The 27,716-nt window shown below is 44.3% G+C and overlaps 1 protein-coding gene across 2 annotated transcripts; it reads left to right on the top strand.

The window, feature by feature from the left end:
- The first annotated feature begins 3,966 nt into the window (after nucleotides 1-3,966).
- On the top strand, nucleotides 3,967-27,716 carry LOC109879246 (cofilin-2-like). Of its 2 annotated transcripts, XM_031805014.1 has the most exons (5): nucleotides 3,967-4,093; nucleotides 15,923-16,081; nucleotides 18,461-18,600; nucleotides 20,377-20,453; nucleotides 26,967-27,716. In XM_031805014.1, exons 1-5 carry the CDS (start codon nucleotides 4,091-4,093, stop codon nucleotides 27,080-27,082), a joined length of 495 nt encoding a protein of 164 aa, XP_031660874.1. In that variant the 5' UTR covers nucleotides 3,967-4,090; the 3' UTR covers nucleotides 27,083-27,716. The 2 variants fall into 2 exon arrangements, 1 of the variants encoding a protein (XP_031660874.1); XR_004205459.1 differs by lacking the exons at nucleotides 3,967-4,093; nucleotides 15,923-16,081; nucleotides 18,461-18,600 and adding an exon at nucleotides 18,833-18,920 and having other exon boundaries at nucleotides 26,967-26,997.

Below are 27,716 nucleotides of genomic sequence, written 5' to 3'. Positions count from 1 at the left end.
GAGATAAAATGTACCATAGTTTTGTTTGATAAAATCTATTTTTATATTCAAATGTAGGAACTGGGTTCTACAGTTTGAACACCTGCCGTGTCTGGCTCCACACCCACCCCACCCAGACATCTAGATTTGGCATTACCATATCATTTGGTATGTTCTCTATACTTATGTACTTGAAAATGTATCAATTGATCAATTCGGCCCATTTGGGCAGACTTGATACAAAATATTGTCCAGTATTGCAATGCTTCTCTGGATCAATCTGCAATATTATATTATGGCCTTTCTCTTGGATTTCAAAGATAATTATTTTTTAAACATGTTTTTGGTTTGTATTATTTTTTACCAGATCTAATGTGTTATATTCTCCTACATTTCACATTTCCACAAACTTTTAAAGTATTTACTTTGTATCAATAATATGCATATCCTTTGCTGCAGGTCCTGAGCTACAGGAAGTTAGATTCAGGTTTGTCATTTTAGGCAAAACATTTTTTTTTCTTAAAGGTCCGACCCTTAAGAGGATGTTGTCGTTAATAATTTTGTCTGCCAACGCTCCAAACATATTTAGCAAAAAGTGGATGTGTTTTACTGTTGCTATTAATGGTTACTTTAGCCTTCCCCCCCCCCCCCCCCCCAACATGTTATGGAACATGTTGGAGCCCCTCCTCTATCCCCCACCCCCCTCTCTCTCCTCCCCCTATTTTTCTCTCTCCCTCTCCTCTCTCTCTCCCTCTCCTCTCGGTCTCCCCCCTCCCCCTCCAGGTAAGGTCTGTCAGGCCGCATCTCTCTCTCTCTCCATCTCTCTCATCATCTCTACTCTCTCACCATCTCTCTCCCTCACCATCTCTCTCTCTCTCTCACCCCTCTCTCTCTAGCCCCATGTCTCTCTCTCTCACCACTCTCTCTCCCTCTAGCCCCATCTTCCTCTCTTACTAAGGTGGTAGGCCTCTCTTTCACCAGGTAAGGCTGTCAGGGCACCTCTCTCTCTCCCCCCAGGACTGTACATACAGGCTCACATTCCTTCTTCTCCTGACAGAACAGGTTCTAACACGTCCTCATCAGCAAACTAACTACACCCCCACCATTACATCAAACTAACTACACCCCCACCATTACATCAAACTAACTACACCCCCACCATTACATCAAACTAACTACACCCCCACCATTACATCAAACTAACTACACCCCCACCATTACATCAAACTAACTACACCCCCACCCTTACATCAAACTAACTACACCCCCACCATTACATCAAACTAACTACACCCCCACCATTACATCAAACTAACTACACACCCACCAGTACATCAAACTAACTGCACACCCACCAGTACATCAAACTAACTACACCCCCACAAACTTACTACACCCCCACCATTACATCAAACTAACTGCACACCCACCAGTACATCAAACTAACTACACCCCCACAAACTAACTACACCCCCACCATTACATCAAACTAACTACACCCCCACCAGTACATCAAACTAACTACACCCCCACCAGTACATCAAACTAACTACACCCCCACCATTACATCAAACTAACTACACCCCCACCATTACATCAAACTAACTACACCCCCACCATTACATCAAACTAACTACACCCCCACCATTACATCAAACTAACTACACCCCCACCATTACATCAAACTAACTACACCCCCACCAGTACATCAAACTAACTACACCCCCACCATTACATCAAACTAACTACACCCCCACCAGTACATCAAACTAACTACACCCCCACCATTACATCAAACTAACTACACCCCCACCATTACATCAAACTAACTACACCCCCACCAGTACATCAAACTAACTACACCCCCACCAGTACATCAAACTAACTACACCCCCACCATTACATCAAACTAACTACACCCCCACAAACTAACTACACCCCCACCATTACATCAAACTAACTACACCCCCACCATTACATCAAACTAACTACACCCCCACCATTACATCAAACTAACTACACCCCCACCAGTACATCAAACTAACTACACCCCCACCATTACATCAAACTAACTACACACCCACCAGTACATCAAACTAACTAATAATAGTGAAGACATCAAAACAATGAAATAACACATTTTGAATCATGTAGTAACCAAAAAAAAGTCTTAAACAAATCAAAGTAGCCACCCTTTTCCTTGATGACAGCTTTGCACACTCTTGGCATCCTCTCAACCAGCTTCATGAGGTAGTCATCTGGAATGCATTTCAATTAACAGGTGGGCCTTGTTAAAAGTTAATTTGTGGAATTTCTTTCCTTCCTAATGCGTTTGAGCCAATCAGTTGTGTTGTGACATGGTAGGGGTGGTGTACAGAAGATAGCCCTATTTGGTAAAAGACCAAGTCAATATTATGGCAAGAACAGCTCAAATAAGCAAAGAGAAACCCAGAAAATTTCAAAAACTTTTAGTTTCTTCAAGTGCAGTTGCAAGAACCATCAAGCGTTATGATGAAACTGGCTCTCATGAGGACCGCCAAAGGAAAGGAAGACCCAGAGATACCTCTGCTGCAGAGGATAAGTTCATTAGAGTTAACTGCACCTCAGATTGCAGCCCAAATAAATGCTTCACAGAGTTCAAGTAACAGACACATCTCAACATCAACTGTTCAGAGGAGACGGCGTGAATCAAGCCTTCATGATCGATATGCTGCAAAGAAACCACTACTAAAGGACACCAATAATAAGAAGAGACTTGCTTGGGCCAAGAAACACGAGCAATGGACATTAGACCGGTGTAAATCTGTCCTTTTAGTCTGATGAGTCCAAATTGGATATTTTTGGTTCCATTTGTCTTTGTGAGACGCAGAGTAGATGAACGGATGATTTCTGCATGTGTGGTTCCCACCGTGAAGCATGGAGGAGGAGGTGTGATGGTGTGGGGGTGCTTTGCTGATGACACTGTTGGTGATTTATTTAGTATTCAAATTGCATGCTGACTGCAGGAATGTCCACCAGAGCTGTTGCCAGAGAATTGAATGTTCATTTCTCTACCATAAGCTGCCTCCAATGTCATTTTAGAGATTTTGGCAGTACATCCAACCGACCTCCGACCACGTGTATGGCGTTGTATGGGTCAGCGGTTTGTTGATGTCAATGTTGTAAACAGAGTTCCCCATGGTGGTGGTGGGGTTATGGTATGGGCAGGTATAAGCTACGAACAACGAACACAATTGCATTTTATCGATGGTAATTTGAATGTACAGAGATACCGTGATGAGATCCTGAGGCCTGTTGTCGTGCCATTCAGCCACCCCCATCACCTCATGGTACAGCATGATAATGCACAGCCCCATGTCAAGGATCTGTACATCCTGGAAGCTGAACATGTCCCCGTTCTTCCATGGTCTGCATACTCGACAGCGTGTTCCAGTTCCCGCCAATATCCAGCAACTTCACACAGCCATTGAAGAGGAGTGGGACAACAAGCCCCAATCAACAGCCTGATCAACTCTATGTGAAGGAGATGTGTCGCGCTGCATGAGGCAAATGGTGTCACACCAGATACTGACTGGTTTTCTGATCCACGGCCCTACCTATTTATTTAAGGTATCTGTGACTAACAGATGCATATCTGTATTCTCAGTCATGTGGAATCCATAAATTAGGGCCTAATGAATTTATTTAAATTGACTGATTTCCTTATATAAAATCTTTGAAATTGTTGCATGTTGCGTTTATATATATATTTATATATTTGTAAAGATTTTTTTGTTCAGATAGTCTGACATAGTCAGGTAACTTATGACTTTATTAGCATTGTGATAAGTTAGTGTTTATGAATTGAGTTGCACTGAGCAGAGAGCAACAACAAAGAGCCTTCTAGTGTTCTTACCTATTTTAGTATACCTGTTGTTGTTTTTTTACAGGAAACTGACCTAGCCCCAGGCTACGTTTGCCGTCAGAGGGGAAAACAGGAAGCTGACGGGTGTGTACCACTACAATCCAACCTCCCACTTTTTCTACCTGCTTTTTCTTTCCCCCGACCAAAGAAGCGCTGGATACACCTATCGTTGTCCTTCTCCTGTCTACTTTCTTCACAGCAGTGTAAATGGTGAGTACTGGGATGTTTTTGCATCGATGGCGCTTCCTAAGCCAACATATTCTCAGTGTTACTATATAATGTGGGGTTAGAGGTTAGGGTTAGGGTTAGACATATTCTCAGTGTTACTATATAATGTGGGGTTAGAAGTTAGGGTTAGGGTTAGACATATTCTCAGTGTTACTATATAATGTGGGGTTAGAGGTTAGGGTTAGACATATTCTCAGTGTTACTATATAATGTGGGGTCAGAGGTTAGGGTTAGGGTTAGACATATTCTCAGTGTTACTATATAATGTGGGGTTAGAGGTTAGGGTTAGGGTTAGACATATTCTCAGTGTTACTATATAATGTGGGGTTAGAGGTTAGGGTTAGGGTTAGGGTTAGACATATTCTCAGTGTTACTATATAATGTGGGGTCAGAGGTTAGGGTTAGGGTTAGACATATTCTCAGTGTTACTATATAATGTGGGGTTAGAAGTTAGGGTTAGGGTTAGACATATTCTCAGTGTTACTATATAATGTGGGGTTAGAGGTTAGGGTTAGGGTTAGACATATTCTCAGTGTTACTATATAATGTGGGGTCAGAGGTTAGGGTTAGGGTTAGACTTATTCTCAGTGTTACTATATAATGTGGGGTTAGAGGTTAGGGTTAGACATATTCTCAGTGTTACTATATAATGTGGGGTCAGAGGTTAGGGTTAGGGTTAGACATATTCTCAGTGTTTCTATATAATGTGGGGTTAGAGGTTAGGGTTAGAGGTTAGAGGTTAGGGTCAGAAGTTAGAGTTAGGGTCAGAAGTTAGAGTTAGGGTTAGAGGTTAGGGTTAGGGTTAGAGGTTAGGGTTAGAGGTTAGGGTTAGGGTCAGAGGTTAGGGTTAGAGGTTAGGGTTAGGGTCAGAGGTTAGGGTCAGAGGTTAGGGTCAGAGGTTAGGGTCAGAGGTTAGGGTTAGAGGTTAGAGGTTAGGGTTAGGGTTAGAGGTTAGGGTCAGAGGTTAGGGTCAGAGGTTAGGGTCAGAGGTTAGGGTCAGAGGTTAGGGTCAGAGGTTAGGGTCAGAGGTTAGAGGTTAGGGTTAGAGGTTAGGGTTAGAGGTTAGGGTTAGAGGTTAGGGTTAGAGGTTAGGGTCAGAGGTTAGGGTCAGAGGTTAGGGTCAGAGGTTAGGGTTAGGGGTTAGGGTTAGAGGTTAGGGTTAGAGGTTAGGGTTAGAGGTTAGGGTTAGAGGTTAGGGTTAGAGGTTAGGGTTAGGGTTAGAGGTTAGGGTTAGAGGTTAGGGTTAGAGGTTAGAGGTTAGGGTTAGAGGTTAGGGTTAGAGGTTAGGGTCAGAAGTTAGGGTCAGAGGTTAGGGTCAGAGGTTAGGGTCAGAGGTTAGGGTCAGAGGTTAGGGTCAGAGGTTAGGGTCAGAGGTTAGGGTTAGAGGTTAGGGTTAGAGGTTAGGGTCAGAGGTTAGGGTTAGAGGTTAGGGTTAGAGGTTAGGGTTAGGGTTAGAGGTTAGGGTTAGAGGTTAGGGTTAGAGGTTAGGGTTAGAGGTTAGGGTTAGAGGTTAGGGTTAGAGGTTAGGGTCAGAGGTTAGGGTTAGAGGTTAGGGTTAGGGTTAGGGTTAGGGTTAGAGGTTAGGGTTAGAGGTTAGGGTTAGGGTCAGAGGTTAGGGTCAGAGGTTAGCGTCAGAGGTTAGGGTTAGGGTCAGAGGTTAGGGTCAGACGTTAGGGTCAGAGGTTAGGGTTAGAGGTTAGGGATTAGGGTCAGAGGTTAGGGTTAGAGGTTAGGGTTAGAGGTTAGGGTTAGAGGTTAGGGTCAGAGGTTAGGGTCAGAGGTTAGGGTCAGAGGTTAGGGTCAGAGGTTAGGGTCAGAGGTTAGAGGTTAGAGGTTAGGGTTAGAGGTTAGGGTTAGAGGTTAGGGTCAGAGGTTAGGGTCAGAGGTTAGAGGTTAGGGTTAGAGGTTAGAGGTTAGGGTTAGAGGTTAGGGTTAGGGTTAGAGGTTAGGGTTAGAGGTTAGGGTTAGAGGTTAGAGGTCAGAGGTTAGGGTCAGAGGTTAGGAAATATGTCTTATATTATGAAACTGAGAGAATAGGTTTTAAAATAACGTATCGAAATGGACAGTATACAATATAATAAAATATAATATATCTATAATATATCTAAATATCTATAATATATCTCTCCGGCCCAATATTCACCGATACCACACTGTGATTTCTAACAGCATGACACCTCAGTGGGGATCTATCCTGAATCTTAGTCTCTTTTGACATTCACAAAGTTCAGCTTTTGACATTCACAAAGTTCAGCTTTTGACATTCACAAAGTTCAGCTTTTGGTTTAGGGGGGCATTCGAACTGCCAAAAGTAGTGCACTCTATATAGGGAATAGGGTTGTCTGTGCCCTGGTCTAAAGTAGTGCACTCTATATAGGGAATAGGGTTGTCTGTGCCCTGGTCTAAAGTAGTGCACTCTATATAGGGAATAGGGTTGTATGTGCCCTGGTCTAAAGTAGTGCACTCTATATAGGGAATAGGGTTGTATGTGCCCTGGTCTAAAGTAGTGCACTCTATATAGGGAATAGGGTTGTATGTGCCCTGGTCTAAAGTAGTGCACTCCATATAGGGAATAGGGTTGTCTGTGCCCTGGTCTAAAGTAGTGCACTCTATATAGGGAATAGGGTTGTATGTGCCCTGGTCTAAAGTAGTGCACTCTATATAGGGAATAGGGTTCTATGTGCCCTGGTCTAAAGTAGTGCACTCCATATAGGGAATAGGGTTGTATGTGCCCTGGTCTAAAGTAGTGCACTCTATATAGGGAATAGGGTTGTATGTGCCCTGGTCTAAAGTAGTGCACTCTATATAGGGAATAGGGTTCTATGTGCCCTGGTCTAAAGTAGTGCACTCCATATAGGGAATAGGGTTGTATGTGCCCTGGTCTAAAGTAGTGCACTCCATATAGGGAATAGGGTTGTCTGTGCCCTGGTCTAAAGTAGTGCACTCTATATAGGGAATAGGGTTGTATGTGCCCTGGTCTAAAGTAGTGCACTCTATATAGGGAATAGGGTTCTATGTGCCCTGGTCTAAAGTAGTGCACTCCATATAGGGAATAGGGTTGTATGTGCCCTGGTCTAAAGTAGTGCACTCTATATAGGGAATAGGGTTGTATGTGCCCTGGTCTAAAGTAGTGCACTCTATATAGGGAATAGGGTTCTATGTGCCCTGGTCTAAAGTAGTGCACTCCATATAGGGAATAGGGTTGTATGTGCCCTGGTCTAAAGTAGTGCACTCTATATAGGGAATAGGGTTGTCTGTGCCCTGGTCTAAAGTAGTGCACTCCATATAGGGAATAGGGTTGTATGTGCCCTGGTCTAAAGTAGTGCACTCTATATAGGGAATAGGGTTCTATGTGCCCTGGTCTAAAGTAGTGCACTATATAGAGTTCTATGTGCCCTGGTCTAAAGTAGTGCACTCCATATAGGGAATAGGGAATAGGGTTCTATGTGCCCTGGTCTAAAGTAGTGCACTCCATATAGGGAATAGGGTTCTATGTGCCCTGGTCTAAAGTAGTGCACTCCATATAGGGAATAGGGTTCTATGTGCCCTGGTCTAAAGTAGTGCACTCTATATAGGGAATAGGGTTCTATGTGCCCTGGTCTAAAGTAGTGCACTCCATAAAAGGAATAGGGTTGTATGTGCCCTGGTCTAAAGTAGTGCACTCCATATAGGGAATAGGGTTCTATGTGCCCTGGTCTAAAGTAGTGCACTCTATATAGGGAATAGGGTTCTATGTGCCCTGGTCTAAAGTAGTGCACTCTATATAGGGAATAGGGTTCTATGTGCCCTGGTCTAAAGTAGTGCACTCCATAAAAGGAATAGGGTTGTATGTGCCCTGGTCTAAAGTAGTGCACTCCATATAGGGAATAGGGTTCTATGTGCCCTGGTCTAAAGTAGTGCACTCTATATAGGGAATAGGGTTCTATGTGCCCTGGTCTAAAGTAGTGCACTCTATAAAGTAGTGCACTATATATAGTATATAGGGAATAGGGTTGTATGTGCCCTGGTCTAAAGTAGTGCACTCCATATAGGGAATAGTGTTCTATGTTCCCTGGTCTAAAGTAGTGCACTCCATATAGGGAATAGGGTTCTATGTGCCCTGGTCTAAAGTAGTGCACTATATATAGTATATAGGGAATAGGGTTCTATGTGCCCTGGTCTAAAGTAATGCACTATATAGGGAATATGGCCCTGGTCTAAAGTAGTGCACGATGTAGGGAATAGGGTGACATTAGTTATACAACCAGCTCCCTCCTGAGTGTTTTGGCGTCACCAGGGTGGTTCTACGACTAGTTCGGACTTGTTCCTCCTGTCTCCAGTAATGTGGCCGACAGAGGCCTAGAACTCTCACAAGGAAACTATGTATGCCAAGAGAGAGACTAAGAAAGTCACTGTGAAAGATCAGGGCCTGTATTCACACAGATCGGGGCCTGTATTCACACAGATCGGGGCCTGTATTCACACAGATCGGGCCTGTATTCACAAAGATCTGATCCTGTATTCACACAGATCGGGCCTGTATTCACAAAGATCTGGGCCTGTATTCACAAAGATATGGGCCTGTATTCACACAGATCTGGCCTGTATTCACAGAGATCTGGGCCTGTATTCACAAAGATCTGGGCCTGTATTCACAAAGATCAGGGCCTGTATTCGCAAAGATCGGGGCCTGTATTCACCAAGCGTGCTGACTAATCTAGGGTCAGTTTGGCCTTTTAGTTCATCAATGTATTGACCAGGGGGCCTGATCCTAGATCAGCACACCTACGCTGAGACTCTTTGTTAACATGGGCCCAATAATACTCTCTCTCTCTATACTCCATGTATTTCTCTCTCTATACTCCATGTAGTCCTCTCTCACTATACTCCATGTACAGTTGAAGTCGGAAGTTTACATACACTTAGGTTGGAGTCATTAAAACTCGTTTTTCAACCACTCCACAAATGTCTTGTTAACAAACTATAGTTTTGGCAATCTACTTTGTGTATGACACAAGTCATTTTTCTAACAATTGTTTACAGACAGATTATTTCACTTATAATTCACTGTATCACAATTCTAGTGGGTCAAAAGTTTAGGTTCCTTTTTTCTCAATTTCCGTCTGACTGACGTGCCCAGGGTAAACTGCCTGTTGCTCAGGCCCTGAAGGATATGCATAGAATTGGTACCATTGGATATAAAACACTTTATGTTAAAATAATGTAGGAGACTATAACATAATAGATATGGTAGGAGAAAATCCAAAGAAAAACCAACTGGAAATGTTTATTTTTTGAGTGACCATGCTCTTACAATGGAACGTATGGGCGCATTCTGAATTCTAGCTCCCAAGATGCAATTCCTGTGGCTTCCACAGGGTGTCAGCAGTCTATGTTCAAGGTTTCAGGCTCGTAACTTCCAAAACGAAGTAAGAAATATGAATTCTAGTACAGAATTCGCGATGAAGACAAGACAAACCTGCTAGAATCGGTTTCCTTTTGAACATACTTCTATCTGATATAAATATTATAATTTGATTACATTTTAGGGTATCTGAGGAGTAAATAGAAACGTATTTTGACTTGTTGAAACAAAGTTTAGGGGCAGATTTTCAGATTCCTTTCTCCTAACATCCATGGCTTTCACATCCACATGGTGCTGTGGTGAATACAAGGCTGGGACTGGTCATTGTCCTAATTAGGGGCTCATGAGTGGCGCAGCAGTCTAGGGCATTGCATCTCAGTGCTAGAGATGTCACTGGTTTGATTCCAGGCTGTATCATAACTGCCCATGATTGGGAGTCCCATTGGGTGGTGCACTATTGGCCCAGCGTCATCCGGATTTGGGTTTGGCCGGGGTAGGGCCGTCATTGTAAATAAGAATTTGTTCTTAACTGACTTGCCTAGTTCAATAAAGGTTAAATAAAATAATTGAAAGAAACCAGAATGTAAATAGCTATAACATTAGTCAATGTTGCTAGCGAGCCAATGGTAGCAAACCATCTAACATAAGCTAGCTAGCTAAGTAACTCGGCTAGCAAGGTCACAATCAGATAGCAAACTAGCCAACTTAACAGCTTTTACCATCATTTAGCTAGCTAGTAATAGCCAAGATCTAGCTAAGTTTCTAACGTTAGCAAGCCATCAAATATTAGCAAGCTAGCCAAGGAACATTAACTAGCTAGGCTAGCTAGTTAGCTTGCATTGTTGTCCTCGTTGATGTTAACATTACACAACTAAAACTACCTAATGTTACTTGAGCAAACAACATTTACATTCAAATCATGATCATGAACAGATGAGAACAAAAAAATGAGAAATGTTAAAAAGCGTTCGTTTCAATAAAATAACTAGGCTATAGAGTAGGGACATCCTAAGGATTCAGGATTGCACGGACTCTTGTCTCTCCATGCATGATTCAAAATCCAGGCTAGTGAATTGGTGCGCCATCTATCTATATCAACTGAATGGGTGCTGCTAGTGTATTAATGTTCGGTATTTCAAATCATTCTGTGTTGATAAATATACAGTGGGGAGAACAAGTATTCGATACACTGCCGATTTTGCAGGTTTTCCTACTTACAAAGCATGTAGAGGTCTGTCATTTCTATCATAGGTACACTTCAACTGTGAGAGACGGAATCTAAAACAAAAATCCAGAAAATCACATTGTATGATTTTTAAGTAATTAATTTGCATTTTATTGCATGACATAAGTATTTGATCACCTACCAACCAGTAAGAATTCCAGCTCTCACAGACCTGTTAGTTTTTCTTTAAGAAGCCCTACTGTTCTCCACTCATTACCTGTATTAACTGCACCTGTTTGAGCTCGTTACCTGTATAAAAGACACCTGTCCACACACTCAATCAAACAGACTCCAACCTCTCCACAATGGCCAAGACCAGAGAGCTGTATAAGGACATCAGGGATAAAAATTCTAGACCTGCACAAGGCTGGGATGGGCTACAGGACAATAGGCAAGCAGCTTGGTGAGAAGGCAACAACTGTTGGCGCAATTATTAGAAAATGGAAGAAGTTCAAGATGATGGTCAATCACCCTTGGTCTGGGGCTCCATGCAAGATCTCACCTCGAGTGGCATCAATGATCATGAGGAAGGTGAGGGATCAGCCCAGAACTACACGGCAGGACCTGGTCAATGACCTGAAGAGAGCTGGGACCACAGTCTCAAAGAAAACCATTAGTAACACACTACGCCGTCATGGATTAAAATCCTGCAGCGCACGCAAGGTCCCCCTGCTCAAGCCAGCGCATGTCCAGGCCCGTCTGAAGTTTGCCAATGACAATCTGGATGATACAGAGGAGGAATGGGAGAAGGTGATGTGGTCTGATGAGACACAAATAGAGCTTTTTGGTCTAAACTCCACTCGCCGTGTTTAGAGGAAGAAGAAGGATGAGTACAACCCCAAGAACACCATCCCAACCGTGAAGCATGGAGGTGGAAACATCATTCTTTGGGGATGCTTTTCTGCAAAGAGGACAGGACGACTGCACCGTATTGAGGGGAGGATGGATGGGGCCATGTATCGCGAGATCTTGGCCAACAACCTCCTTCCCTCAGTAAGAGCATTGAAGATGGGTCGTGGCTGGGTCTTCCAGCATGACAATGACCCGAAACACACAGCCAGGGCAACTAAGGAGTGGCTCCGCATTAAGCATCTCAAGGTCCTGGTGTGGCCTAGCCAGTCTCCAGACCTGAACCCAGTAGAAAATCTTTGTATATATGAAGATAAATATCAAACAATTAAACTAGTCTAGGTGTTACATTTTCTTTTCCAGAAGTTACTGGCTACTTATCAAGTATTAAAGACGGTTGGTGGATGGGAACACTGATAACATCCCTGTTGAGGCTTTTCGGCTTCTTCTGTGGTGTTTTAAAAGGTGCCGCTGTACATAGTGATCAACACTTCTTCAAGTGGGTGAGGCGATTTAGGGAGTGGCATTTATTGCTTTCAGCCTCTGACTGCCGATTTTAGAGAAATCACCCTTGTCTTTCAAACTAACTCATGACTAGATAACCGGCTATGAGTTCAGGCTACCCACCAGAGATTCAAATCACTTCTTGAATGGCTAACTCTGCATGCCCGCCAGATAGGAATTTATTGCCTTGGGCGGAAAATTGCAAGCGGGAGGACATTGTTGCTGGGCAGATTTCTTCTACCAAATCCTGGCCAAATCAAGAGAGGCGCGAATCTAACAACAGACGAGCAACAAGTAATACATGCGAACAAAAAAACAGCTGTAACCAAAATACAAAATATGTCCCCCTAAAAAAACTGAATCATTTGTTTTTGCTTTGTGCACATAAATGAATATTAATGTGGGATATTTTGTTTGAATTCAGACCCAGTGACTCAGACTTGAGCACTTGGACTTCAGCCATAGGGACTTGACTCGTGACTCGACCATTGGTGATTAGGACTTGGACTCAACTCAGACTTCAGCCATAGGGACTCGTGACTCGACTCGGATTCGAGCACAGGAGATTTGGGACTAGACTCAGCCTCAAGATTTACTGACTCGACTACAACACTGGCTTGTGTTGTAGTCTCAGCAAAAAAAGAAACATCCCTTTTTCAGGACCCTGTCTTTCAAAGATAATTTGTAAAAATCCAAATAACTTCACAGATCTTCATTGTAAGGGGTTTAAACATTGTTTCCCATGCTTTTTCAATAAACCATAAACAATTAATGAACATGCACTGTGGAACGGTCATTAAGACACTAACAGCTTACAGACAGTAGGCAATTAAGGTCACAGTTATGAAAACTTAGGACACTAAAGAGGCCTTTCTACTGACTCTGAAAAACACCAAAAGAAAGATGCCCAGAGTCCCTGCTCATCTGCGTGGACGTGCCTTAGGCATGCTGCAAGGAGGCATGAAGACTGCAGATGTGGCCAGGGCAATAAATTGCAATGCACATATGTTGAGACACCTAAGACAGCGCTACAGGGAGACAAGACGGACAGCTAATCGTCCTCGCAGTGGCAGACCACGTGTAACAACACCTGCACAGGATCGGTACATCCGAACATCACACCTGCTGAACAGGTACAGGATGGCAACAACAACTTCCTGAGTTACACCAGGAACGCACAATCCCTCCATCAGTGCTCAAACTGTCTGCAATAGGCTGACAGAGGCTGGACTGAAGGCTTGTAGGCCTGTTGTAAGGCAGGTCCTCACCAGACATCACCGGCAACAATGACACCTATGGGCACAAACTCAATGTCGCTGGACCAGACAGGACTGGCAAAAAGTGCTCTTCACCGACGAGTCGTGGTTTTGTCTCACCAGGGGTGATGGTCGGATTCACGTTTATCGTCGAAGGAATGAGCGTTACACTGAGGCCTGTACTCTGGAACGGGATCGATTTGGTGGTGGAGGGTCCGTCATGGTCTGGGCCGGCGTGTCACAGCTTCATCGGACTGAGCTTGTTGTCATTGCAGGCAATCTCAACACTGTGCGTTACAGGGAAGACATCCTCCTCCCTCATGTGGTACCCTTCCTGCAGGCTCATCCTGACATGACCCTCCAGCATGACAATGCCACCAGCCATACTGCTCGTTCTGTGAGTGATTTCCTGCAAGTAAGGAATGTCAGTGTTCTGCCATGGCCAGCGAAGAGCCCGGATCTCAATCCCATTGAGCACGTCTGGGACCTGTTGGATCAGAAGGTTGCAGGTGCCTTGGTGGAAGAATGGGGTAACATCTCACAGCAAGAACTGGCAAATCTGGTGCAGTCCATGAGGAGAAGATGCACTGCAGTACTTAATGTAGCTGGTGGCCACACCAGATACTGACCGTTACTTTTGATTTTGACCCCCCCCCCCTTTGCTCAGGGACACATTATTCCATTTCTGTTAGTCACATGTCTGTGGAACTTGTTCAGTTTATGTCTCAGTTGTTGAATCTTATGTTCATACAAATATTTACTCAGTTTGCTGAAAATAAACGCAGTTAACGAGAGGACGTTTCTTTACATATCAGGGACTGGCATTTATGCTGTTTGCGAACTATTTGTTATTTTTTAACAACTCTTTTTACTGATTCGAGAGTCACGATTTTCTGAGTGACCCGTTCATTTTAGTTGTTAGTTTGACCTGCTGGTGCTGGCCGCAACGAGTTCTACAGTAGGTTTAATACATGCTCCTATGGCTCAGTGGCTCCAGAGATGTGCTCCGACCACCAACTGTCTGTCATTATGCACACAGGGAAATCGATCATGAGCACAGAGACAAAAAATACATATTTAGAGCTGATCATTGATCACATGGTGCAAGAATGAATGAAATGAATGGATTATTGAATGTTATGATGGACACAGCTTTCATACACAGCCTCTGCTCAACAAACTCAAACCCGAGAATGAATCATTTGGGGGGGGGGTTGCAGTTCGCAAACGACTGTACTTAACACTCTCGTGGCAGTCAAGCAATGCATTCCACCAAGAGTTGTTCAAAATGTAGTCGATTGTGGCCACAACTAGACCTTGTTTAAAATGTTTCAAGAAATAATCGTATTTGTATGCCTAGCAATCAACACGTGTACATTGTTTTAAAGCACATTTTTACAAGTCTCAGTCACAAATGACGGCTCCAATAAGCCTCTTATGCTGAACGACATGTAAACGAGAGGCTTGTAGAATCATGACTCTCCAGTTTTCAGTTAACCTTTCACCGGTAGTGGGTCCCGGTGGGTCTGGGCTTAGTGACTCAAATGAACAAAATGAGTCAAAGAGAGTCAGTTAAAAGAGCTGAACTTCCCATCAATAGTCAGGAGTATTTTTTGGTGTTCCAAAGATTATGGTCACTAGCTAATTACATACAGAAATTCCCCAACTTGTCAGTCTCACTGTAAATGGTAAGGAAGCACAATGATGGAATTCTTTGCAGTTTGGATGTTTTCAGGAATGTATTTCACCCGCCCAATTGAGCAACCACAGAGCAGGCTCACTTGCCCGACTGCTGAGTTCAGTTGCCCTGGACAACCCTTTAAGGTCAATCCCTGCATATAAATACATCTGTAAGGTTACATAATAAGATTCCCTGCTGTTCAAGCAATGGTAATTTCAATTTACTTTTATATTCTAATTGATTCTTCAAGATTATATATTTCCAAGGAGCTTAGTACAACTGTCTCACCATAAGGTTGTAGTCTTCTTCTTCTCTCCTTTGTGACCATTATATTCTTCTTCTCTCCTTTGTGACCATTGTATTCTTCTTCTTCTCTCCTTTGTGACCATTGTATTCTTCTTCTTCTCTCCTTTGTGACCATTGTATTCTTCTTCTTCTTCTCTCATTTGTGACCATTGTATTCTTCTTCTTCTTCTTCTTCTCTCATTTGTGACCATTGTATTCTTCTTCTTCTCTCCTTTGTGACCATTGTATTCTTCTTCTTCTCTCCTTTGTGACCATTGTATTCTTCTTCTTCTTTCCTTTGTGACCATTGTATTCTTCTTCTTCTATCCTTTGAATATTGTATTCTTCTCCTTCTTCTCTCCTTTGTGACCATTGTATTCTTCTTCTTCTTCTCTCCTTTGTGACCATTGTATTCTTCTTCTTCTTCTCTCCTTTGTGACCATTGTATTCTTCTTCTTCTTCTTCTCTCCTTGTTGACCATTGTATTCTTCTTCTTCTTCTATCCTTTTTGACCATTGTATTCTTCTTCTTCTTCTATCCTTTTTGACCATTGTATTCTTCTTCTTCTATCCTTTGTGACCACTGTATTATTATTATTATTCTTCTCTCCTTTGTGACATTGTATTCTTCTTCTTGTTCTAATTCTTCTTCTCTCCTTTGTGACCAGGCCTCTGGAATAGCGGTCCACGATGACGTCGTTCTCACGTTTGACAAGATCAGGGTTCGCCTCCAGGGGGCTGACAAACAGGAGCAGCTGAAGCTGGTGCTCTTCAAGATCAGTGACGATGGGAAATGTATCATCGTGGACGAGGACAAATGCCTGAAGGTCAGAAGTGGCATGTATAATAGTATATAATTATCAGTTAATAATATAGGACATTTAGCAGACACTTTTATCCAAAGTGACGTAGTTATAAGAACATAATTTGTTTAACATATAGATGGTCCGTGGGAATCGATCCCTCTATCCTGACATTGCAAGCGCCATGTTGTACCAACTGAGATCCAGAGGACCAAGTGTTTAGGCATTTTAAGCCCTTTCTCAATTCCTATTACTGTCATGCCTTGGTCATAGTATTTTGTGTTTTCGTTATATATTTGGTCAGGCCAGGGTGTGACATGGGTTTATTTTGTTGTGTTTCGTATTGGGGTTTTGTAGGCATTGGGATTGCGGCTGAGTAGGGGTGTAGCATAGGTTTGGCTGCCTGAGGCGGTTCTCAATCAGAGTCAGGTGATTCTCGTTGTCTCTGATTGGGAACCATATTTAGGTAGCCGGGGTTTCACTGTGTATTTTGTGGGTGATTGTTCCTGTCTTTGTGCTTGCACCAGATAGGGCTGTTTCGGTCACATGACGTTTATTGTTTTTGTATAGTTTGTGTTTCTTTCTTTCTTTATTGAATAAACATGGATTGCAAATAGCCACGCTGCATTTTGGTCCCATCCTTGCTACACCTCCTCGTCCAAGGAGGAGATAGAAGAAAGCCGTTACAATTACCTTGATTCCTTGCATCGTCTCTCCTCGCTTCGTTCTCGTTATTAATTGGTTGATAGGTGAGAATTGTCTGTTAATTGAATGATTCGAATATTCTGCCCTGAAACATATAATTGTATGGAATGGATTAGAATGTATACAATTATAATCAATAAATGTGTAGTTCTAGTCAGAATTAGGGTGAATAAACATTTGACTATTGTAGCTGGGCCTCCGCCTGGTTCATTTCAACCAGTTTCCTACAAATTCTGGGTTTCAGGCTGAGAGTAATATAAATAAATTGGGTTATGTACCTGGAGAAGAAGGTCCAAGGGGAGGGACCTTCTCCCCCCTCCCCCCCATACTACTGAGACGGTCAAGGGGGTAGGATGCGAGGAATCACAGAAAGAATTTAGGGGCTGCATCCTAAATCTCATTTAAAATATCTCATAAGTTCTGGTCAAAAGTAGTGAACTATATAGGAAAGGGGGGATACCTAGTCAGTTGTACAACGGAATGCATTCAACTGAAATGTGTCTTCCGCATTTAACCCAACCCCTCTGAATCAGAGAGGTGCAGCGGGGGCGGGGGGGGGGGGGGTGCCTTAAATGACATACAAGTCATCAGGGAACAGTGGGTTAACGCTCCCCAGTGGGTTAACAGCCCCCCAGGGAACAGTGGGTTAACGCTCCCCAGTGGGTTAACACTCCCCAGGGAACAGTGGGTTAACGCTCCCCACTGGGTTAACAGCCCCCCAGGGAACAGTGGGTTAACAGCCCCCCAGGGAACAGTGGGTTAACGCTCCCCAGTGGGTTAACAGCCCCCCAGGGAACAGTGGGTTAACAGCCCCCCAGGGAACAGTGGGTTAACGCTCCTCAGTGGGTTAACAGCCCCCCAGGGAACAGTGGGTTAACAGCCCCCCAGGGAACAATGGGTTAACGCTCCCCAGGGAACAGTGGGTTAACGCTCCCCAGGGAACAGTGGGTTAACGCTCCCCAGTGGGTTAACAGCCCCCCAGGGAACAGTGGGTTAACGCTCCCCAGGGAACAGTGGGTTAACGCTCCCCAGTGGGTTAACAGCCCCCCAGGGAACAGTGGGTTAACAGCCCCCCAGGGAACAGTGGGTTAACGCTCCCCAGTGGGTTAACAGCCCCCCAGGGAACAGTGGGTTAACGCTCCCCAGTGGGTTAACAGCCCCCCAGGGAACAGTGGGTTAACGCTCCCCAGTGGGTTAACAGCCCCCCAGGGAACAGTGGGTTAACAGCCCCCCCAGGGAACAGTGGGTTAACGCTCCCCAGTGGGTTAACAGACCCCCAGGGAACAGTGGGTTAACGCTCCCCAGTGGGTTAACAGCCCCCCAGGGAACAGTGGGTTAACGCTCCCCAGTGGGTTAACAGCCCCCCAGGGAACAGTGGGTTAACGCTCCCCAGTGGGTTAACAGCCCCCCCAGGGAACAGTGGGTTAACGCTCCCCAGTGGGTTAACAGACCCCCAGGGAACAGTGGGTTAACGCTCCTACCCGCCTTGCCCGTAGGAAATAGGGTGACATTTTGTGTAACATGGCTGCCATATAATTATGTAGTCTCATGTTAATGTATCAAAATGCAGAAACCGCAATGTCCAAACTTTCTTACTATTATAATTGTGGTTATAATAGTAACGTGAATAGTAACGTGAATATCTGGAAAAAGCTCTATATCATTTGTTATCAATTAATCAATTACCAATCAATTAAGGTCAAGGACCTGAACGGGGAGGAGGACGTATTCAGGAAGATCGTCAACATGATGCCGACAGATGACTGCCGCTATGCCCTGTACGACTGTTCCTGGGAGAGCAAGGACAGCCCCAAAGAGGACCTGGTCTTCATCATGTGGTAGGTTGGACCATAACCCTGTACGACTGTTCCTGGGAGAGCAAGGACAGCCCCAAAGAGGACCTGGTCTTCATCATGTGGTAGGTTGGACCATAACCCTGTACGACTGTTCCTGGGAGAGCAAGGACAGCCCCAAAGAGGACCTGGTCTTCATCATGTGGTAGGTTGGACCATAACCCTGTACGACTGTTCCTGGGAGAGCAAGGACAGCCCCAAAGAGGACCTGGTCTTCATCATGTGGTAGGTTGGACCATAACCCTGTACGACTGTTCCTGGGAGAGCAAGGACAGCCCCAAAGAGGACCTGGTCTTCATCATGTGGTAGGTTGGCTAAAAATTGAGAATAACATAGGTTAAAAAGAGTTTGAATGAATAGATTACAATAATTAACCCAGTATGACTGTTCCTGGGAGAGCAAGGACAGCCCCAAGGAACGTGGACTATAGATGATGTGGTAGGTTGGACCGTAACCCTGTATGACTGTTCCTGGGAGAGCAAGGACAGCCCCAAGGAACGTGGACTATAGATGATGTGGTAGGTTGGACCGTAACCCTGTATGACTGTTCCTGGGAGAGCAAGGACAGCCCCAAGGAACGTGGACTATAGATGATGTGGTAGGTTGGACCGTAACCCTGTACGACTGTTCCTGGGAGAGCAAGGACAGCCCCAAGGAACGTGGACTATAGATCATGTGGTAGGTTGGACCGTAGAGTTAGAATTACATGGACTGTACGCCATGAATAACAATACCATGTCGGCCATATTGAATGGAGGACGTGTGTGAGAGAGAGGATTTGTTCATTGACTCCAGGCAGAATGTTTGGGAGTACATTCTAAACGTAGTATTCTTCTGTTTGAATCGCAGGGCTCCAGAACATTGACTCCAGGCAGAATGTTTGGGAGTACATTCTAAACGTAGTATTCTTCTGTTTGAATCGCAGGGCTCCAGAACATTGACTCCAGGCAGAATGTTTGGGAGTACATTCTAAACGTAGTATTCTTCTGTTTGAATCGCAGGGCTCCAGAACATTGACTCCAGGCAGAATGTTTGGGAGTACATTCTAAACGTAGTATTCTTCTGTTTGAATCGCAGGGCTCCAGAAAATTGACTCCAGGCAGAATGTTTGGGAGTACATTCTAAACGTAGTATTCTTCTGTTTGAATCGCAGGGCTCCAGAACATTGACTCCAGGCAGAATGTTTGGGAGTACATTCTAAACGTAGTATTCTTCTGTTTGAATCGCAGGGCTCCAGAACATTGACTCAAGGCAGAATGTTTGGGAGTACATTCTAAACGTAGTATTCTTCTGTTTGAATCGCAGGGCTCCAGAACATTGACTCCAGGCAGAATGTTTGGGAGTACATTCTAAACGTAGTATTCTTCTGTTTGAATCGCAGGGCTCCAGAACATTGACTCCAGGCAGAATGTTTGGGAGTACATTCTAAACGTAGTATTCTTCTGTTTGAATCGCAGGGCTCCAGAACATTGACTCCAGGCAGAATGTTTGGGAGTACATTCTAAACGTAGTATTCTTCTGTTTGAATCGCAGGGCTCCAGAACATTGACTCAAGGCAGAATGTTTGGGAGTACATTCTAAACGTAGTATTCTTCTGTTTGAATCGCAGGGCTCCAGAACATTGACTCCAGGCAGAATGTTTGGGAGTACATTCTAAACGTAGTATTCTTCTGTTTGAATCGCAGGGCTCCAGAACATTGACTCAAGGCAGAATGTTTGGGAGTACATTCTAAACGTAGTATTCTTCTGTTTGAATCGCAGGGCTCCAGAACACTCAACGATCAAAAAGAAGATGAAATACGCCAGCTCTAAGCAATACATTAAAGCAAAGTTCCAAGGTAAGAGTTTAGGTGTCTTTCAAAAACGTTCAACCTCATCTCATGAGGCGGCAGGGTAGCCTAGTGGTTAGAGTGTAGAGGCGGCAGGGTAGCCTAGTGGTTAGAGTGTAGAGGTGGCAGGGTAGCCTAGTGCTTAGAGTGTAGAGGCGGCAGGGTAGCCTAGTGGTTAGAGTGTAGAGGCGGCAGGGTAGCCTAGTGGTTAGTGTGTAGAGGAGGCAGGTAGCCTAGTGGTTAGAGTGTAGAGGCGGCAGGGTAGCCTAGCGGTTAGAGTGTAGAGGCGGCAGGGTAGCCTAGCGGTTAGAGTGTAGAGGCGGCAGGGTAGCCTAGCGGTTAGAGTGTAGAGGCGGCAGGGTAGCCTAGTGGTTAGAGTGTAGAGGCGGCAGGTAGTCTAGTGGTTAGAGTGTAGAGGCGGCAGGGTAGTCTAGTGGTTAGAGTGTAGAGGCAGCAGGGTAGCCTAGTGGTTAGAGTGTAGAGGCGGCAGGTAGTCTAGTGGTTAGAGTGTAGAGGCGGCAGGGTAGTCTAGTGGTTAGAGTGTAGAGGCGGCAGGGTAGTCTAGTGGTTAGAGTGTAGAGGCGGCAGGGTAGCCTAGTGGTTAGAGTGTAGAGGCGGCAGGGTAGCCTAGTGGTTAGAGTGTAGAGGCGGCAGGGCAGCCTAGTGGTTAGAGTGTAGAGGCGGCAGGGCAGTCTAGTGGTTAGAGTGTAGAGGCGGCAGGGCAGCCTAATGGTTAGAGTGTAGAGGCGGCAGGGTAGCCTAGTGGTAGAGTGTAGAGGCGGCAGGGTAGCCTAGTGGTTAGAGTGTAGAGGCGGCAGGGTAGCCTAGTGGTTAGAGCGTTGGACTAGTAACCGAAAGGTTGCAAGTTCAAACCCCCGAGCTGACAAGGTACAAATCTGTCCCTGAACAGGCAGTTAACCCACTGTTCCCAGGTCGTCATTGTAAAATAAGAATTTGTTCTTAACTGACTTGACTAGTTAAATAAAGGTAAAATAAAATAAATAAAAATCTCCTTTCCAGAATCAGATGGATATGTTCATTGAGCGCCAGACAGAAGATAATGGACTGAAACAGGGAAGACTGGCTTGTCCAATAAAGATACGCTCATTTTCAAAAGCCTTCTATTACTTCAAAGCTATAATCCACAGTTGGATTTATAGATGAATCATTATACAATTCAAATCAAATGTTATTCATCACATGCTTTATAAACAGGTGTGTTAAACAGATGTTTCCCAGCAATACAGAGAGAAAGAAAATAGAGAAATAATAGAAAAGTAAAACACGTAATAATATTAATAATAATAAATACACAATGAGTAACGATAACTTGGCTATATACACGGAGTACAAGTACCTAGTAGATGATAACTAGGATATATACACGGGGTACCAGGCTATATACACGGAGTACCAGGCTATATACACGGAGTACCAGGCTATATACACAGGGTACCAGGCTATATACACAGGGTACCAGGCTATATACACGGGGTACCAGGCTATATACACAGGGTACCAGGCTATATACACGGGGTACCAGGCTATATACACAGGGTACCAGGCTATATACACAGGGTACCAGGCTATATACACGGTGTACCAGGCTATATACACGGAGTACAAGTACCTAGTAGATGATAACTAGGATATATACACAGGGTACCAGGCTATATACACAGGGTACCAGGCTATATACACAGGGTACCAGGCTATATACACGGGGTACCAGGCTATATACACGGGGTACCAGGCTATATACACAGGGTACCAGGCTATATACACGGGGTACCAGGCTATATACACAGGGTACCAGGCTATATACACGGGGTACCAGGCTATATACACAGGGTACCAGGCTATATACACAGGGTACCAGGCTATATACACGGTGTACCAGGCTATATACACGGAGTACAAGTACCTAGTAGATGATAACTAGGATATATACACAGGGTACCAGGCTATATACACAGGGTACCAGGCTATATACACAGGGTACCAGGCTATATACACGGGGTACCAGGCTATATACACGGGGTACCAGGCTATATACACAGGGTACCAGGCTATATACACGGGGTACCAGGCTATATACACAGGGTACCAGGCTATATACACGGGGTACCAGGCTATATACACAGGGTACCAGGCTATATACACAGGGTACCAGGCTATATACACGGGGTACCAGGCTATATACACGGGGTACCAGGCTATATACACGGGGTACCAGGCTATATACACGGGGTACCAGGCTATATACACGGGTAACAGGCTATATACACGGGGTACCAGGCTATATACACAGGGTACCAGGCTATATACACAGGGTACCAGGCTATATACATGGTGTACCAGTGCCTAGTAGATGATAACTAGGCTATATACACGGGGTACCAGTACCTAGTAGATGATAACTAGGATATATACACGGAGTACCAGGCTATATACACGGTGTACCAGTACCTAGTAGATGATAACTAGGCTATATACACGGGGTACCAGGCTATATACATGGTGTACCAGTACCTAGTAGATGATAACTAGGCTATATACACGGAGTACCAGTACCTAGTGATGATAACTTGGACCTATACACGGGGTACCAGTACCTAGTAGATGATAAAATGGCTATATACACGGAGTACCAGTACCTAGTGATGATAACTTGGCTATATACACGGGGTACCAGTACCTAGTAGATGATAAATAGGATATATACACGGGGTACCAGGCTATATACACGGTGTACCAGTACCTAGTAGATGATAACTAGGCTATATACACGGGGTACCAGTACTGAGTCAATGATAACTTGACTATATACACGGGGTACCAGTACCTAGTAGATGATAACTAGGATATATACACGGGGTACCAGGCTATATACATGGTGTACCAGTACCTAGTAGATGATAACTAGGCTATATACACGGAGTACCAGTACCTAGTGATGATAACTTGGATCTATACACGGGGTACCAGTACCTAGTAGATGATAAATTGGCTATATACACGGAGTACCAGTACCTAGTGATGATAACTTGGCTATATACACGGGGTACCAGTACCTAGTAGATGATAACTAGGATATATACACGGGGTACCAGGCTATATACACGGTGTACCAGTACCTAGTAGATGATAACTAGGCTATATACACGGTGTACCAGTACCTAGTAGATGATAACTAGGCTATATACACGGGGTACCAGGCTATATACATGGTGTACCAGTACCTAGTAGATGATAACTAGGCTATATACACGGAGTACCAGTACCTAGTAGATGATAACTAGGATATATACACGGAGTACCAGTACCTAGTGATGATAACTTGGCTATATACACGGGGTACCAGTACCTAGTGATGATAACTTGGATCTATACACGGGGTACCAGTACCTAGTAGATGATAACTAGGCTATATACACGGAGTACCAGTACCTAGTGATGATAACTTGGCTATATACACGGGGTACCAGTACCTAGTGATGATAACTTGGATCTATACACGGGGTACCAGTACTGAGTCAATGATAACTTGGCTATATACACGGAGTACCAGTACCTAGTGATGATAACTTGGCTATATACATGGTGTACCAGTACCTAGTAGATGATAACTTGGCTATATACACGGTGTACCAGTACCTAGTAGATGATAAATGGTGAATGAGGTGGCCTGGGCGAATGAGGTGGTCAGGGTGAATGAGGTGGTCAGGGTGAATGAGGTGGTCAGGGTGAATGAGGTGGCCAGGGGACATCAACAGGACATCCTAGTTTTACACACACTTGCAACATTTTGATGGACATCTAGCCTAGCCATTTTGATGGACATCTAGCCTAGCCATTTTGATGGACATCTAGCCTAGCCATTTTGATGGACATCTAGCCTAGCCATTTTGATGGACATCTAGCCTAGCCATTTTGATGGACATCTAGCCTAGCCATTTTGATGGACATCTAGCCTAGCCATTTTGATGGACATCTAGCCTAGCCATTTTGATGGACATCTAGCCTAGCCATTTTGATGGACATCTAGCCTAGCCATTTTGATGGACATCTAGCCTAGCCATTTTGATGGACATCTAGCCTAATTTACTGTATTATCTTTGACTGTGTCATGAACTAAAAACAACTCATGATGTTTTCATCTGATCGTCAAACAAATCACTTCAGAAAGCAGGTTAAGTAGGTAACCTAAGCCCAGCCTCTGAACAGTGCACTGTGCAACTGCCATTTAAATAGAAAGGGACATCTAGTAAAACACCATCCGTGGAATCACATTCAGGCTTCCCCAAAATATTTGACAATTAAAAAAAGGAACTAACTTAAATCCGTATTTCATAATTTTCATTCAATTCACTAGAGGCTGAATCCATTTCACCAGAGAAAGCATCCGAGCGTGACAAACAGCACCTCTCTGTCTGGACAGTGAAACAGCACCTCTCTGTCTCAGTATGTGTAGACCATGTATCTGATGCTGTCTGGACAGTGAAACAGCACCTCTCTGTCTCAGTATGTGTAGACCATGTATCTGATGCTGTCTGGACAGTGAAACAGCACCTCTCTGTCTCAGTATGTGCAGACCATGTATCTGATGCTGTCTGGACAGTGAAACAGCACCTCTCTGTCTCAGTATGTGCAGACCATGTATCTGATGCTGTCTGGACAGTGAAACAGCACCTCTCTGTCTCAGTATCTGGACATGCCCTAGTCTCTCTGTCTGGACATGCCCTAGTCTCTCTGTCTGGACATGCCCTAGTCTCTCTGTCTGGACATGCCCTAGTCTCTCTGTCTGGACATGCCCTAGTCTCTCTGTCTGGACATGCCTACTCTTTTTGTCTGGACATGCCCTACTCTTTTTGTCTGGACATGCCCTAGTCTCTCTGTCTGGACATGCCCTAGTCTTTCTGTCTGGACATGCCCTAGTCTCTCTGTCTGGACATGCCCTAGTCTCTCTGTCTGGACATGCCCTAGTCACTCTGTCTGGACATGCCCTAGTCTCTCTGTCTGGACATGCCCTACTCTTTTTGTCTGGACATGCCTACTCTTTTTGTCTGGACATGCCCTAGTCTCTCTGTCTGGACATGCCTACTCTTTTTGTCTGGACATGCCCTACTCTTTTTGTCTGGACATGCCCTACTCTTTTTGTCTGGACATGCCCTACTCTTTTTGTCTGGACATGCCTAGTCTTTTTGTCTGGACATGCCTACTCTTTTTGTCTGGACATGCCTACTCTTTTTGTCTGGACATGCCCTAGTCTCTCTGTCTGGACATGCCTAGTCTTTTTGTCTGGACATGCCTACTCTTTCTGTCTGGACATGCCTACTCTTTCTGTCTGGACATGCCTACTCTTTTTGTCTGGACATGCCCTAGTCTCTCTGTCTGGACATGCCTACTCTTTTTGTCTGGACATGCCCTAGTCTTTCTGTCTGGACATGCCTAGTCTTTTTGTCTGGACATGCCTACTCTTTTTGTCTGGACATGCCTACTCTTTTTGTCTGGACATGCCTACTCTTTTTGTCTGGACATGCCTACTCTTTTTGTCTGGACATGCCTAGTCTTTTTGTCTGGACATGCCTAGTCTTTCTGTCTGGACATGCCTAGTCTTTTTGTCTGGACATGCCCTAGTCTTTCTGTCTGGACATGCCCTACTCTTTTTGTCTGGACATGCCTAGTCTTTTTGTCTGGACATGCCTAGTCTTTCTGTCTGGACATGCCTAGTCTTTTTGTCTGGACATGCCCTACTCTTTCTGTCTGGACATGCCTACTCTTTTTGTCCAGACAGCATCAGATACAAGGTCAACACATACTAAGACACAGGGGCGCTGTTGCGCTAGCTTGGGTGCTTTCTCCGTTGAGATTGCGTCTTGCTGTCGATATGTGTCTTGGTCAAAATTATCAATATATTCAGAGACTACCTATCAGATCTCTGAATTTCTAGGGGGGGTGCGGGGGGGCACTGGGGTGGCCAATCAGATTTCAGGGGGACACTGGCCACTCTGGACCACACCCTGGACACGCCCCTGATCTTACCTCATCAGAACCCAAAATATAAGATTGTTTTACTCCAATGTTTGTAAACAACATAAATGTAAACAAATACTGTATAGACTCATAGCATGGATAAAACTATAATTTTTATATCATGAATAGTCAGTCCTTGCATACACAGCGCTGTCTATGAATTAGAGTGGTTACATTTCTCCAGGCCCGTCCATCAGCTTTTTACCAAAACAGAGACGGGGTGTCCACTTTGTTATTGTTTCAACAGCGGATTCTAGCGCTCATGAGCCTGATGAATGACAGAAATGGTAGACGAGTGACCTTGGGTGGTCTAGCATGCTAAGGTCCTCCAGAACCGCAGCATGGGGTAGAAACCTGCCTATTTCACTCTTACTCTTTTTTTCCCCCCCAGCTCCAATAAACCAACAAAAATATGTTTAGGATTGGGACTGCCCCATTCCTTTAAAAAAAATGGACTGACTGGCTGTGTTCGCGTGTGTTTCACAGGTCTGAAGTTTGAGTGGCAGGTGAACGACATGTCAGACGCCAAAGACAGCTCTGTCTTCATCGATAAACTGGGAGGGAGAGGAGTCGTTAAAAGACTGGAGGGGAGAGAGGTCTGAGGTCCTGACGCCGCCGTACAACACGGAATCAGACCTGGGTTCAACTACTATTCGAAAACCTTCAGATAGTTTCAGCGTTTGCTTAAGGCTGCTTTAAGAGTACCAGGTGGGTTTTTGAACATTTAGGGATGTTTTACTGATTGCAACAGGCAAGCTCAATCAAGCACAGCAAAAGTATTTAGAATTATTTTGAATAGTTCTTGAACCCAGGTCTGTTCAAAACACAGAAACAAAAGCTGCCCACTGCCGACGTCTCCAACTGAACTGTCCAACGACAGAGTGTGGGAGTTGATTTGGTCTGAAACATGCCTTGGTCAATGAAATAGTTACTCATGTAGTTGATACATTTGACATTTTTCCAGACGTGACTGCTCCACGAATTATACAAATTCACATGCATTTCCTGTATCTTGGGATCCTGGTATCATCTTTGAATGTGCTTTTATTTGTGGTATCTTGTGTCTATTGACTCTGTTCCAGAACAATCATGTGATTTTAAGCTGATATCACACCTTCCATGTTTGCTGAGGTTTTGTTTGAATTGGAAAATGTCACAATAATATTGTTAAAAAAGGAAGATACCTCCACAGAATGTCGATGGCCACCACTTTATAATAAAGAGGAACTGGATTTC

The sequence above is a fragment of the Oncorhynchus kisutch genome, linkage group LG25 (genome assembly GCF_002021735.2).
Source record: "Oncorhynchus kisutch isolate 150728-3 linkage group LG25, Okis_V2, whole genome shotgun sequence".
NCBI classification, from domain to species: domain Eukaryota; kingdom Metazoa; phylum Chordata; class Actinopteri; order Salmoniformes; family Salmonidae; genus Oncorhynchus; species Oncorhynchus kisutch.
The sequence above is the reverse complement of the archived record's forward strand: the minus strand, read 5'-3'. Positions and strand labels throughout refer to the sequence as shown.

Excerpts from the sequence above, each read along its gene's own strand:
- LOC109879246 (XM_031805014.1), top strand. Across the intron at positions 16,082-18,460 it reads ACGAGGACAAATGCCTGAAG|GTCAAGGACCTGAACGGGGA; the intron begins GTCAGAAGTGGC and ends CAATCAATTAAG. Across the intron at positions 20,454-26,966 it reads CATTAAAGCAAAGTTCCAAG|GTCTGAAGTTTGAGTGGCAG; the intron begins GTAAGAGTTTAG and ends TGTGTTTCACAG.